At 43.3% G+C, this 11,209-nt stretch overlaps 2 protein-coding genes across 6 annotated transcripts in view; one reads left to right on the forward strand and one right to left on the reverse strand.

The window, feature by feature from the left end:
- The window catches only part of IARS2 (isoleucyl-tRNA synthetase 2, mitochondrial), a 66,200-nt gene extending 58,348 nt beyond the window's left edge, over positions 1 to 7,852 (forward strand). Inside the window, exons 18-23 of the mRNA XM_058700595.1 lie at positions 507 to 638; positions 1,754 to 1,860; positions 2,651 to 2,796; positions 3,518 to 3,708; positions 5,615 to 5,759; positions 7,364 to 7,852. Coding sequence (XP_058556578.1) covers positions 507 to 638; positions 1,754 to 1,860; positions 2,651 to 2,796; positions 3,518 to 3,708; positions 5,615 to 5,759; positions 7,364 to 7,509 — 867 coding nt within the window. The 3' untranslated portion in view covers positions 7,510 to 7,852. The remainder of the gene's footprint in view (positions 1 to 506; positions 639 to 1,753; positions 1,861 to 2,650; positions 2,797 to 3,517; positions 3,709 to 5,614; positions 5,760 to 7,363) is intronic.
- A 204-nt stretch (positions 7,853 to 8,056) lies between these two features.
- The window catches only part of RAB3GAP2 (RAB3 GTPase activating non-catalytic protein subunit 2), a 104,244-nt gene continuing 101,091 nt past the window's right edge, over positions 8,057 to 11,209 (reverse strand). For 4 of the 5 annotated variants that reach the window (XM_058700592.1, XM_058700591.1, XM_058700594.1 and 1 more), the window contains one exon: positions 8,057 to 11,111. In XM_058700592.1, coding sequence (XP_058556575.1) covers positions 10,956 to 11,111 — 156 coding nt within the window. In that variant the 3' untranslated portion in view covers positions 8,057 to 10,955. The remainder of the gene's footprint in view (positions 11,112 to 11,209) is intronic. The other variant, XR_009254011.1, reaches the window with a different exon arrangement.

The raw sequence follows: 11,209 nt of genomic DNA on the forward strand, positions 1-11,209 counted from the left end.
AGTGTAATCCTAATAATTTTATATGCTGTCTTTATATTTTATAAAATATAATAATTTTATATGCTGTCTTTATATTTTATAAAATATAACCTAGCATAAGATAATACAAAATTATATTAATTTTATATACTTTTTGTGTGCTCTGTGACCTTTCACATTCATTCCATTTATCTTTATTTTTGCCTGGGAAGCAGGTGAAAATAACATTCTTACCTATACAGAGGAACACACTGGGCCACCGAAGGGGGATTTGCCTTTATAAGGTTATAAAGAAATAACAATGAAAATTCAGTCTTCATGTGTAGAGTCCAGAGGTGGTTTCTGTACCCGGGCTATTGAAATGAGAGTCTGTTTTTTGACATTTGTAGTCTCATTTAGGAATGATCTATATATAAAAAAATATCCCATTAAGAAAGTCACGAGTTGGAGAAAAATTACAGAAAAAACTTTTCAGTAAGAATTAAAGGCTCACGTTTGGTTTTGACTGCATATTTTTTTCTCGATAGCTTAGGAATACGCTCCGCTTTCTTTTGGGAAATGTCAGTGGTTTCAACCCAGAAACAGATGCCATTCCTGTTAACGATATGTATGTCATAGACCAGTATATGCTACACTTACTACAGGATTTAGCAAACAAGGTAAGTATGAACTAATAAGCCTTTGGCAAATAGAAATACCAGCACCGTGGAATGTTGAAATTGGAGTTGCATGCAAGCAGAACAGACATTACTGGAAACAGTAGCCGTGGCACTGAGAAAAGTCATGCTTGGTGAGGTGCACACACTCTTAGGCTCACTTGAGGTAGTGAAGTCTTGGGATTTCTTTGGTGGTTTTTCAGGAGACTCACAGTACCTGGTGGGAACGGTAGGCCCAGACTTCCCCTGAGACCACGTTTTTCTTTCGAGGTCTGCCTTACATATTTCCCCAAGAAGAAGGACTAAAGTGGAGCTATATTTTATCTGTAGATGTACTCTTCAAAGAACAGAAAGAACTGAAATAACTGTTCCTCTGTGTTTCGTAAGATATTCTCTCATTTATATATACACAGATAATTTGTGTTTTCTCAAAAATTGGAAATGTGGTTGCTTCCACGTACCCTGTGTCAGAAATGTCCCTGCAGACGTTTGCCCAATTTTACTTTTCTGGCGAAAATGAGGGAACAGTGGTAACTTGTAGTCTCTGCTGTTTTAAAATAGTGTGGTTTATCATTTAAAACCTGATTCCTGGGGCACCTGGGTGGCTCAGTCGGTTGGGCATCCGACTTTGGCTCAGGTCGTGATCTCACAGATCGTGAGTTCGAGCCTGGCATTGGGCTCTGTGCGGACAGCTCAGGGCCTGGAGCCTGCTTCCGATTCTGTGTCTCCCTCTCTCTCTGCCCCTCCCTCATTCATGCTCGCTCTCTCTCTCTCTCTCTCTCTCTCTCTCTCAAAACTAAACATTAAAAAAAAAAAAAAAAAAAAAACTTGATTCCTTTGACGAGTATTCTTTTGTAGTTTCCAGAGTAGAATGTTCAGTGTTTTCTGAGGATAGTCAAATTTGATAGCCAGAAATGTTTTGAAAGATCCTGTCACTACTGCGTATCTCTTGTTTTGTATCCGTTGCCTTTGAACAGATTTTGAAAAGAACACATTTTGCTCATAGGGCGAGGGCTGGGCTCACTGAGGGATCCAGGGAGGATAATGCAAGCTCACAGGACTTGCATTTTTGCTCGCTTATCCCATCTTCCAAATTTGTTTTGGCTTTTGTTCCTTAGATCACCGATGCATACAAACAGTATGATTTTGGAAAAGTTGTTCGGCTGTTACGAGCATTTTATACCAGAGAACTCTCGAACTTTTATTTCAGCATAATCAAAGACAGGTATGTGGGACTGAATATTCAAACATTTCTTGAGTGTCTCCTCTGCTTGACAGACCCCGGGCGTACATCGGTGAGCCAGACGGGCGGCACTGTGCAGTCATGAAGAAGTTGGGTTCTTGAGTTCAGGGCTAATACGGCCTCATAATGCGATTATGAGAAGAGCTAATACAAGGAACGTGCTTTGTGCTCTGCGTGGTAAAGTGAGCGCTCACTAAGCAATAGGTGCCAGTGGGGGTAAGGAATCTGGTACCTGTTCTCAGAGGAGTTTATGAATTGTGAGGAGAGACCAAGAGACAGGCAGGCGGCTGTTGCCATACGAACATTGTGCCAGAGCAGTACTGTCCAGTATCCTTTCAGAGGAGGGCTTGGTGCTTAGTCTTCCTGGATGGCGGGTGAGCCACCGTGAGGTGTCAGCCCCGACCCGTGAGCACCTCAGGGACCTTACCCACGGGGATCGTAACCCCAGTCCTCCGAACACAGGAGGATGAATACCATCAACCGACGTATCAGCGGTCAGGGTTCCGGCCGTCGTCTCTCGGAAAACCGACCTGGACGCGCGCGCCGCTGCGGGGAGTGTTGGGGGAAGGCGAGCGCACCCGCAAGGGGCGAACCGGGACAGCGGGTTGGTCAGTAAAGTTACGTGATGGAACATCTGCCTCGGAAAATCGGAGGGTGGTTAGAGCCGGAGGATCGGCCACCGCAGGAGGAGACCCAGCCCGAGGCAGGCCCTGCCTCGGTGCTTGCACTTGCGTGCGTGTAACGCCCCGCCGCGCGCTTTGTTCTCGCCCAGGCTCTACTGTGAAAGCGCCGGCGAGCCCGGACGGCGCTCCTGCCAGACCGCCCTGGCTGAAATCTTGGACGTGATGGTTCGTTCTTTTGCTCCCATTCTTCCTCACCTGGCTGAGGAAGCGTTCCAGCACATACCTTACGTCAAAGGTAAGGAACACTCGATTTGTTCTCACGATGAGAAAGACCCTTCCCTGGTGAGGATGCGATTTCCGGTTTTCTCTACTCCGTGGAAGGGGCGCTTTCCCGTCCACGGTGCGCGCGGGTGGCAGGACAGGTCTTGGCCCTTCAACCGTCTCTGCCCTTGTTTGGGGCCGCGTACGATGCATTTCAGGATGGCCTTCAAGCCACCACGGAGTGCTTTCTGAAACGTACGAGCAGCTTGACATTACCGCAAAATCAGTTTTTCCTCAATGCCTCTCTAAATGTGTGAAATATATTTTAGGTTTTATTAAGACAAACTGTGGTGCCTTTAGTGAATATTTTTATCACGGTTTTTTTCCCCCGATTGTTAATTAGTAAGCTTATAGTAAATTAGAACTACGGAAATTCAAAGAGAAAAAGTCACTCACAATCTCGCTTTTGTTGTTGTCCAAGGACAACTACTGTTAATTTGGGGCTATTTTTTCGATTTTATTTTCTTCTAGGCATCCTTTTTTTCCTTTTGAGGTCTTACTATATATTTTTTCCTTTGTTTAAATTTCCAAATGTGAATATAAATATTTGGTAAACATTTAGAATGGCTCCATAATATTTACCATAAATAACAATTCTTATTTTCTGTGAATAAATATTTCATGGTTAGAGCTCTGCGTATGGTTTAAAATGGCTATATGTGAATTACTTCACCTTTTTTTTTTTTTTTTTATAGAACCCAAGAGTGTTTTTCGTACTGGGTGGATTCGAACAAGTTCTATCTGGAAGAAGCCAGGATTAGAGGAAGCAATAGAGGGCGCCTGTGCAATGAGAGATTCATTTCTTGGAAGCATCCCTGGTAAAAATGCCGCCGAGTACAAGGTTACCATTGTGATAGAGCCCGGGCTGCTTTTTGAGATAATAGAGGTGAGGAGTGGTTTGTACCTTTGAAAATGATGTTAGGATCCTACAGCCTCACCTGAAATTTGGCTTTTAAAAATCTCCGTGTAAGTAAGATTTTGTAGTTTCCAAATCTTGTAACCCTGATATTATCACAGATTCTGTTTCCTACTTTTCTGTGCTTCCTTTCCCTCCTTCTACAAAGTATGTACTTTACCAGAGGGGCAGGGAAGGTGCAATAAAGTCCTATTTGAAATGCAAAACCTTGGGCCTACTTGGATGTGACAGAAACCGATGACATTAGTTTCCAGTACATAAAAATTGAGAGTTTTGTGTTCAGGGTTTAGTTTTCTGCGAATTTTGTCAAAACAAATCCAAGAACGGATTTCAATCTTTTTCTCAGGAAATCTGAAGAAAATTCATTTGCTGTAGCAAATCAGCATGCATTTTCTGAAAGCATTCATCCTATTTTTATTTCCAAAAGGACCATCAGAATTTTCTTCTTGGGATTCTTAGGGGTTCATTGGCCAGATTGACTTTTATGTTAACATACTGGCTCAAGATTTTTCTCTACTTTCAATGCTTGAGAAGAGAATTGATAATCTATATTTTAGAAGTCTTACTGCTATCATAGTTTTCTGAAAAATGACCATCTCATTTGGTTGGTAAGCTCACTTTAAGTTTTTAGTAATGTGATTAAATTAAGATTTGAGGCTTGAAACAGCTCGTCTCTAGGAGATCGTTGACCATAGCGGAGAATTTCAGTAAGATACGTTTTAAAATCTACCAGTTGGCAGGCTCAGACTCCTTTATTTTATGAGCAGGAAACTGAGGACCGTTGCAACTGTGAGCGAGCTAAGGCTACACAGCCTAGTACTGGGCTTTTCTCCTGCATGTCATGTTTCTTTTGACTTCATTAGTTCTGAGTAGTAAGTTAAAAAAAATACACCTTGTTTAGATCATTTACATTGGAAAAAACTTAGGGATTTAAAAAAATATGAATGTATTTTTCTTAGGAATTACGTTAGGTAGCTGTCAGACAATGGAGTCCTAGATCTATCAGTTGCTAATTACATGAATTTGTTAAAACCAAATTAATTTCCTCAAAGCTCCTGTTTTCTCTTGAGCTTTTTTTTTTTTAAAGGAATGTCCATATTAGCTTACTAACTCATTTTGAAAAGCAGAATTACAATGAAAAATGGAAAAATTCTTATCAGACACCCAGCTTTCTAGTACTTCAGAAGAGTTCTGGGGGTAATTCAGTTGCCTCCATTGGTCTGTGTTGCTGAAAGCAGGTCTGCTCATGTAGCGTCTTGACCCCTCTCCTAAAGCGGGAGGCAGGGGCAGGATAAAGAAGTCTGGGCCGGGAGGCCACTAGACCTGGGCTGGAATCGCAGCTCCCCACCTGCTGCCTGAGAACCGTGGGTGAGTGCACCCCTCCGAGTGGCTTTCCTCATTTGGAAAATGGGGATAAGAAACACTGTGTTTCTAATCATAAGGGACATTTAGCATCTGGCATAGTGAGGTACCTACTGACTGGATTTGTTTTTTAATTTTTTAAAATTTATTTTGAGAGAGAGAGAGGGAGAGAGAGCGCGTGAGTGAGCACAAGTCGGGGAGGGGCAGAGAGAATGAGAGACAGAATCCCAAGCAGGCTCCGCACCATCAGCACAGAGCCCGACGTGGGGCTTGAACTCACAAACTGTGAGATCATGACTCGAGCAGAAACCGAGAGACGCTTAACCGACTGCACCACCAGGTGCCCCTTGACTGGAAGATTTTATCTGAAGCGTTTCATTCTAGTTAAGAATGGATTTAGGAGGTATTGGTACCAAAGGGTTACTCACGAAACACAAGAGTCTGTAGCATTTATTCTTACGACCTCCGTTGGCAGTAAAAATTGAGACGGTAACTTTGACATGCTCGTTCCCAGATGCTACAAGCTGAGGAGACTTCCAGCACCTCTCAGTTGAATGAATTAATGATGGCTTCCCAGACAACTTTACTCCCTGAGGAACCACGAACACTAACGACAGATGTGATTGAACGCAAAGGGACGTTTCTGATCAATTTGGAAGGTAAGGAGGAGGCCACAGTAACGAGAGGGACCTGGAGAACTGAGTGATAATCGAAGGTCATCTCCAGCTTTCCCGTGGATTAGGTGTATTCTAAAGGCAGATATGTTCTTGGAATACATCTTTTTATGGGAAGTGGCTCAAGTTTCTAAGCCAGCTCTCAGAAGCGTCCTGCATGATGACCTTGGGAACCCAGGACTAGGGAGAGGAGAGAGCTTCCCTTGCTGTCCTGTGAATAATTGTAGTTGTCATTGTGTGTGAAGTTAGTTGGCCTCACTCCCGTTGGCTTTTTGTGCTCCTGTCCTTTGACACTCAGTACCCTAGTACTGCCTAGCCCGCCCTTCTCCAGCGTTGACTCTGAAATTGCTTATTTTGCCCACCCTATGTTAACAGATTTAGCCATTTAAAAAAATTATTTTAGAGAGAGTGAGAGTGCGGGCGGGGGAAGGGGCCAGAGCCGGGGAGAGAGACTGTCTCCATGCTCAGTGCAGAACCCGACACGGGGCTCGATCCCACGACCCTGGGACCAGGACGTGAGCCGAAATCGAGAGTCATACTCAACCCACCCAGGCGCCCCAAGATGTAGGCATTCTTAATGAAGGGTTAAGGAAGATGTCTTATCGAACTCGTGCCCACCACGGTCTCTCTCCCAAGCAAGTACTGTCGGTGATGCGACGGAGGCACAGCAACATTAACAGAGAATAACATGCGGGATCTCTGGGAAGGGGATGCTGCCTGTGTTTTCCAGAGTTGTCAGGTGCCATCGGGAGGTGTGAGGCTAATTTATGGGCATCAGTGTGAATCTGAGGCCTGGAAACCCTGACCACGTAGTAAAGATTCTCACTTGCTTCTCAAAATGTTAACGTACGTTGTTTGTATCATGGCTAGAAAATAACTTTCTTACGTGTATTCAGTCTGACGTCTGAGCACTGATAATGGAGAAATTTTTGTTTTCTTTTGGTCAAACCAAGAAATTTTAAGTGGGCACACTGCAGTCGTCACTAGAATTTTTCAACTGTTAAAAATTCTTGCGTAGGGGCTCCGGGGTGGCTCAGTCGGTTGAGCGTCCGACTTCGGCTCAGGTCATGATCTCACAGTTTGTGGGTTCGAGCCCCGCGTCAGGCTCTGTGCTGACCGCTTGCTCGGAGCCTGGAGCCTGCTTCCGATTCTGTGTCTCTGTCTCTCTCTGCCCCTCCCCCGCTCACGCTTTGTCTCAACTATTTCTCAATAAATGTAAAAAAAAAAAATTTTTTTAAGTCAAATTCTTGTGTAGCCAGAGAGGCCAAGTAATTTGTCAGAACTAAACCTGGATTAAATAAGAGCTAGAAGGCCTGCTCTGCTCTGCCTGAGGAGAGAACAGTTCAGTGACTTGTAGAAAAAGCAGTTAACCTCTCACTCAGGGTCTCCCGATTCCTCAGCCGTCCTCAGTCGTCAGATCGTGAGTCCCCCGTCATAGCCGTTCGCGTGTGAGGCAAATGAAGTGGGAACGGCCGGTTTACCAGGGGAAGGAGAAGTTTCAAAAAAGGAGCGCCGGCAGAGCCATCGGGAGCTAGGGATACAAGCGGACTGGCGCGTCAGAGAGCCTCTTGGTGTCCTTTCTCTCCCAGGTGGGGATATTCGGGAAGAGTCTTCCTATAAAGTAATCGTCATGCCGACCACCAAAGAAAAATGCCCCCGTTGTTGGAAGTACACCGCCGACTCTTCAGACGCGCTCTGCCCCCGGTGCGCACAGGTCGTCGCTGGGAAGGAATAGGTCACGCCGCTGCTCACGGTCGAGCGTTTACAGCACCGGCAAGAAACCCAAGATTTAGGTAATGAGTGGGAGAGGAAACGGTGGAGGAGAAGGGGCAGATTCAGAACTGTAAGTCTGTCCTGCGTTTGATGAAAAGTAACGTGTACGTATATACACACATGCAGAAAAATACACGTATGAAGATGGATCTGGACGTATCCATAATGGATTTATTCAGAACAGAGACACTGAGTATGTTTGCCTTCAGAGGTGGCTGACCGGAAAATGTTTTATATTTTATAAATCATCTTGACTCAGGATTTAAGTTCTCTAATGTCTACAAATAAAGGCATCTGGAAAATTACCGATATTGGTGAAGTTGTAAAAATCAAGTAAAAAATACGGTTTTGAAGGCGAACGGCAGAGGTGCGTGTTCCCCTTCAGAGACCAAAAGAGTGATTTCGTTCTGCCTCACTAGTGAACGTCAACCTTGTCACAACACATCGCCACCAAACTTGTTATTCTCCTACGAGAGCGGAAAAAAACTTCATACTTGTATTTATGAATGTTGAAACATGAAAGCTGAAAATTTATTTCACTAACATCCGTAAGTTCACACCAAGGAACAGACACAGAAAATGGAAGTATATACAGAGGGTCACTACTTACAGTACATTAGAGAAGAGCGTTTTATACACAATTCAGTATTGGATTAAAACCTTGCGAGGGATGGCTAATTCTATCAGCAGAAATCTAACTTTTAGAAGCCCAACAAACTCATTCCTGTCAGTGTGGGAAAGGGCTTTCACTGTTGCTACGGCATACGTTAAAAAGATTTGTCTCTTACAAATGAAGGAGCCGCAGCAACTTGTAAGTGAACGGTATATTCCACGTAAGCTTCGTATTATTAAATCTTTCCTTTGATTTTAAATTGTAACCATTTTTTTTTTTTAAAGAAGACAATTTAACAGTGCTTAGTTTGACCTTAGGTGAGTTTTTATAACAAAGGTGAAACTTCCTTTCTTATTTTTGCAATAGTATGCAGGAAGCATTTAGGAGGTCAGTGCTATGTTCTTCCCCACCTGGTTTGCCCTGGCTCTTCTAGGTCTGCGTCTAAACACAACCTGTAATGTAGAAGTTACGACGATTTGAACATTCCTGTTTTCCTTCAGCATTATATAGTGGGACTTAACAAGGGACAGAATGCCTATTTAATGTTAGTGAAGAGAGGGGGGTGGCAGTTCTAACTAAGAAAACACGACTAGTTCTTGGCTTCCCATCACTAAGTGCAGCCGACCTTTGTTCCAGAAACCACCCATTAGTCTACATACAGTTTAATTCCTTTATTTGTGGCTAACAGGTAATAAATATTTAGCTGTTTTTTTTTTAATTTTTTTTTTTAATGTTTATTTATTTTTGAGACAGAGAGACAGAACATGAACGGGGGAGGGTCAGAGAGAGAGGGAGACACAGAATCGGAAGCAGGCTCCAGGCTCTGAGCCGTCCGCACAGAGCCCGACGCGGGGCTCGAACTCACAGACCGTGAGATCACGACCTGAGCCGAAGTCAGACGTTTAACCGACTGAGCCACCCAGGCGCCCCTAGCTGCTTTTCTTAACCATGTAACCATGAATTAACCATGTGATTCAATTTTAAAATTCTGTGAATGGTCCACTTTAGGATCACAAATGTAACTAGAGAGATTTGTAATTCAGCGATGGGTTACAGTTCTGTGAGCCATATTTTAGCTTATTACTCTCAACAACCCCCAAATTTGATTATGAGTCCTACCAGAATTAGCCTAACCAGGTTTATTCTCTAAAATGCTCATTAGGTACCCCTTCCCCCAGAAATGACACTTGGATCAAAGTCAGGATTTAAAGTTTCTTTGACCAGCCCCCAAAATTCATAACTACTTTCAGACTAAGCTTTTGGGATGCATGTAACAAGTGACTACATAAAGCTAGGTAGGTTCACAAGAAATCACACGAATGGGTCTGGATGGGGCAGCGGAGATCCAAGCAGAGGCTGAGACGTTGGGCTAGCTTTCGGTCCTTCTCAGTGCTGCCACGGTACAGCGGGACCTTCGACCAGGCTTACAGGCCCTCGCCCAAATAGTGGAGACGTCTTCCAACTTTACCTTTCAAGATTTTTAAATTAGACAGTAATTATTAAGTCTTAGACTGTTCAGTTCATATTCGGGTGTTATCTTTTAGTTAAAAAGAATTAGGATATCCTCTGAGGATCCTCAGACATAAGACTTTTTTCTTTAGTCCTTGAGGGGCATGCTCCTCAATTCTCCAATCGCTAAAGTTGGCTTCTCACAAGTAAGTACGAAACAAACTTCTGTATCACAATGAGTTACTATGAATACCCCCTGTGATCCAGGACAGAGGTCAGTAATTGCACTATATGGCTACATTCCAAAAATAATACCGTTATACTTGGTATTTGTGGAGCTTTTACAGAGTTTTGGTTAATCTGGTTTTACTCAACAAGTAATTATTCAGCACTTGGACTGCACAGGCACTCTAGGGCACAAGATCATCTTATTCTCTCCACCCAGCTGTGAGGTAGGTTTGCGGAGCCGTAATTATCACCGAGCCTTTTCTGGGCTGTTCCCAAGAACAGAGAACATTACCATATCCCAGAAGCAGACGTTTCTAAACACTTGTAGGAAAAATACAGTGGGACTTAAATTTTTAGCATCGTTGCCCTTTTTTTAAAACATAAATTTTACAAGATAGTACAGTTTTACAATCACCTGATGGGGATACAACTTTGAATCTTGGCAAAGGGAAATCTCAGCTTACACCGTAATTAACTTTGCCGTGTGCCTGCGTCGCGGATTCTCAAGTTGGCAAGTACAGCAGGTTAAGGTTCTGTTCGGCGTCCCTTCTGATGAATGTGATGATCTCGAACCCGTTCTTCCTCCAAAGCAAGGTCATCCTCCGGTGGCGGCAGCGTAACCTCTGGGAAAGAGCCTGTCCGCGTCCTGACTCCAGGCGGCGGCCCGGGTGTGGGACTGGAGCATGCCGACAAAAGCGAGTGGGTCGTTTCCCTCATTTTACTGACGGGGACTACACATGAACACGTTTAAATTTAATTACAATAACATTTCAAGTACAAAATATAGACTCTGATAATAACATAATCTGTAAATTATAACCCATTTGAAATAGCAAAGTTTACCAATAAAGCTACTTAAAGTGCTTACATTAGAAATAAACAGTAAAACACCTGTTAGTAATTAATGGTATCATTGATATCTGTTTATATTTTCTCTTCAATATTAACGAAAGGAGTGGATTTAGCCAGAACTGCACTTTTAAAAGTAGTATGTGTTTTTATTTTACAAAAGAAAAAAGATACACTCCCTCCAGAAAATTCCAGATCTTACTATGTAAAATCACCATGCACTAATTCGTGTTGTTCACAACTGTAGGCGGTTCACAACTGGCTGAGTGTCATGAAGAAGGACTCGATATGGCTTCCACAGCTTCAATGAGGTGTAAGGCTAAACTATACTGCCCGTGGTTTTCCGGCAGCAGCTCGATTACTTTATGTACTAGTTTAGCTGTTGTTGCGATTGGCACTTCCGTGTTTTGAAGATCCTGGGGGTTCTGCAAATGGAACAAAAAATAACCAGTCATACACAACGGTAACTGTTGGTCGCTTCAGAGTTATCAGAATAGTTATTTCCTAGTAAGAATGCTTTTCT

Source organism: Neofelis nebulosa, chromosome 15, assembly GCF_028018385.1.
Source record: "Neofelis nebulosa isolate mNeoNeb1 chromosome 15, mNeoNeb1.pri, whole genome shotgun sequence".
NCBI lineage: Eukaryota > Metazoa > Chordata > Mammalia > Carnivora > Felidae > Neofelis > Neofelis nebulosa.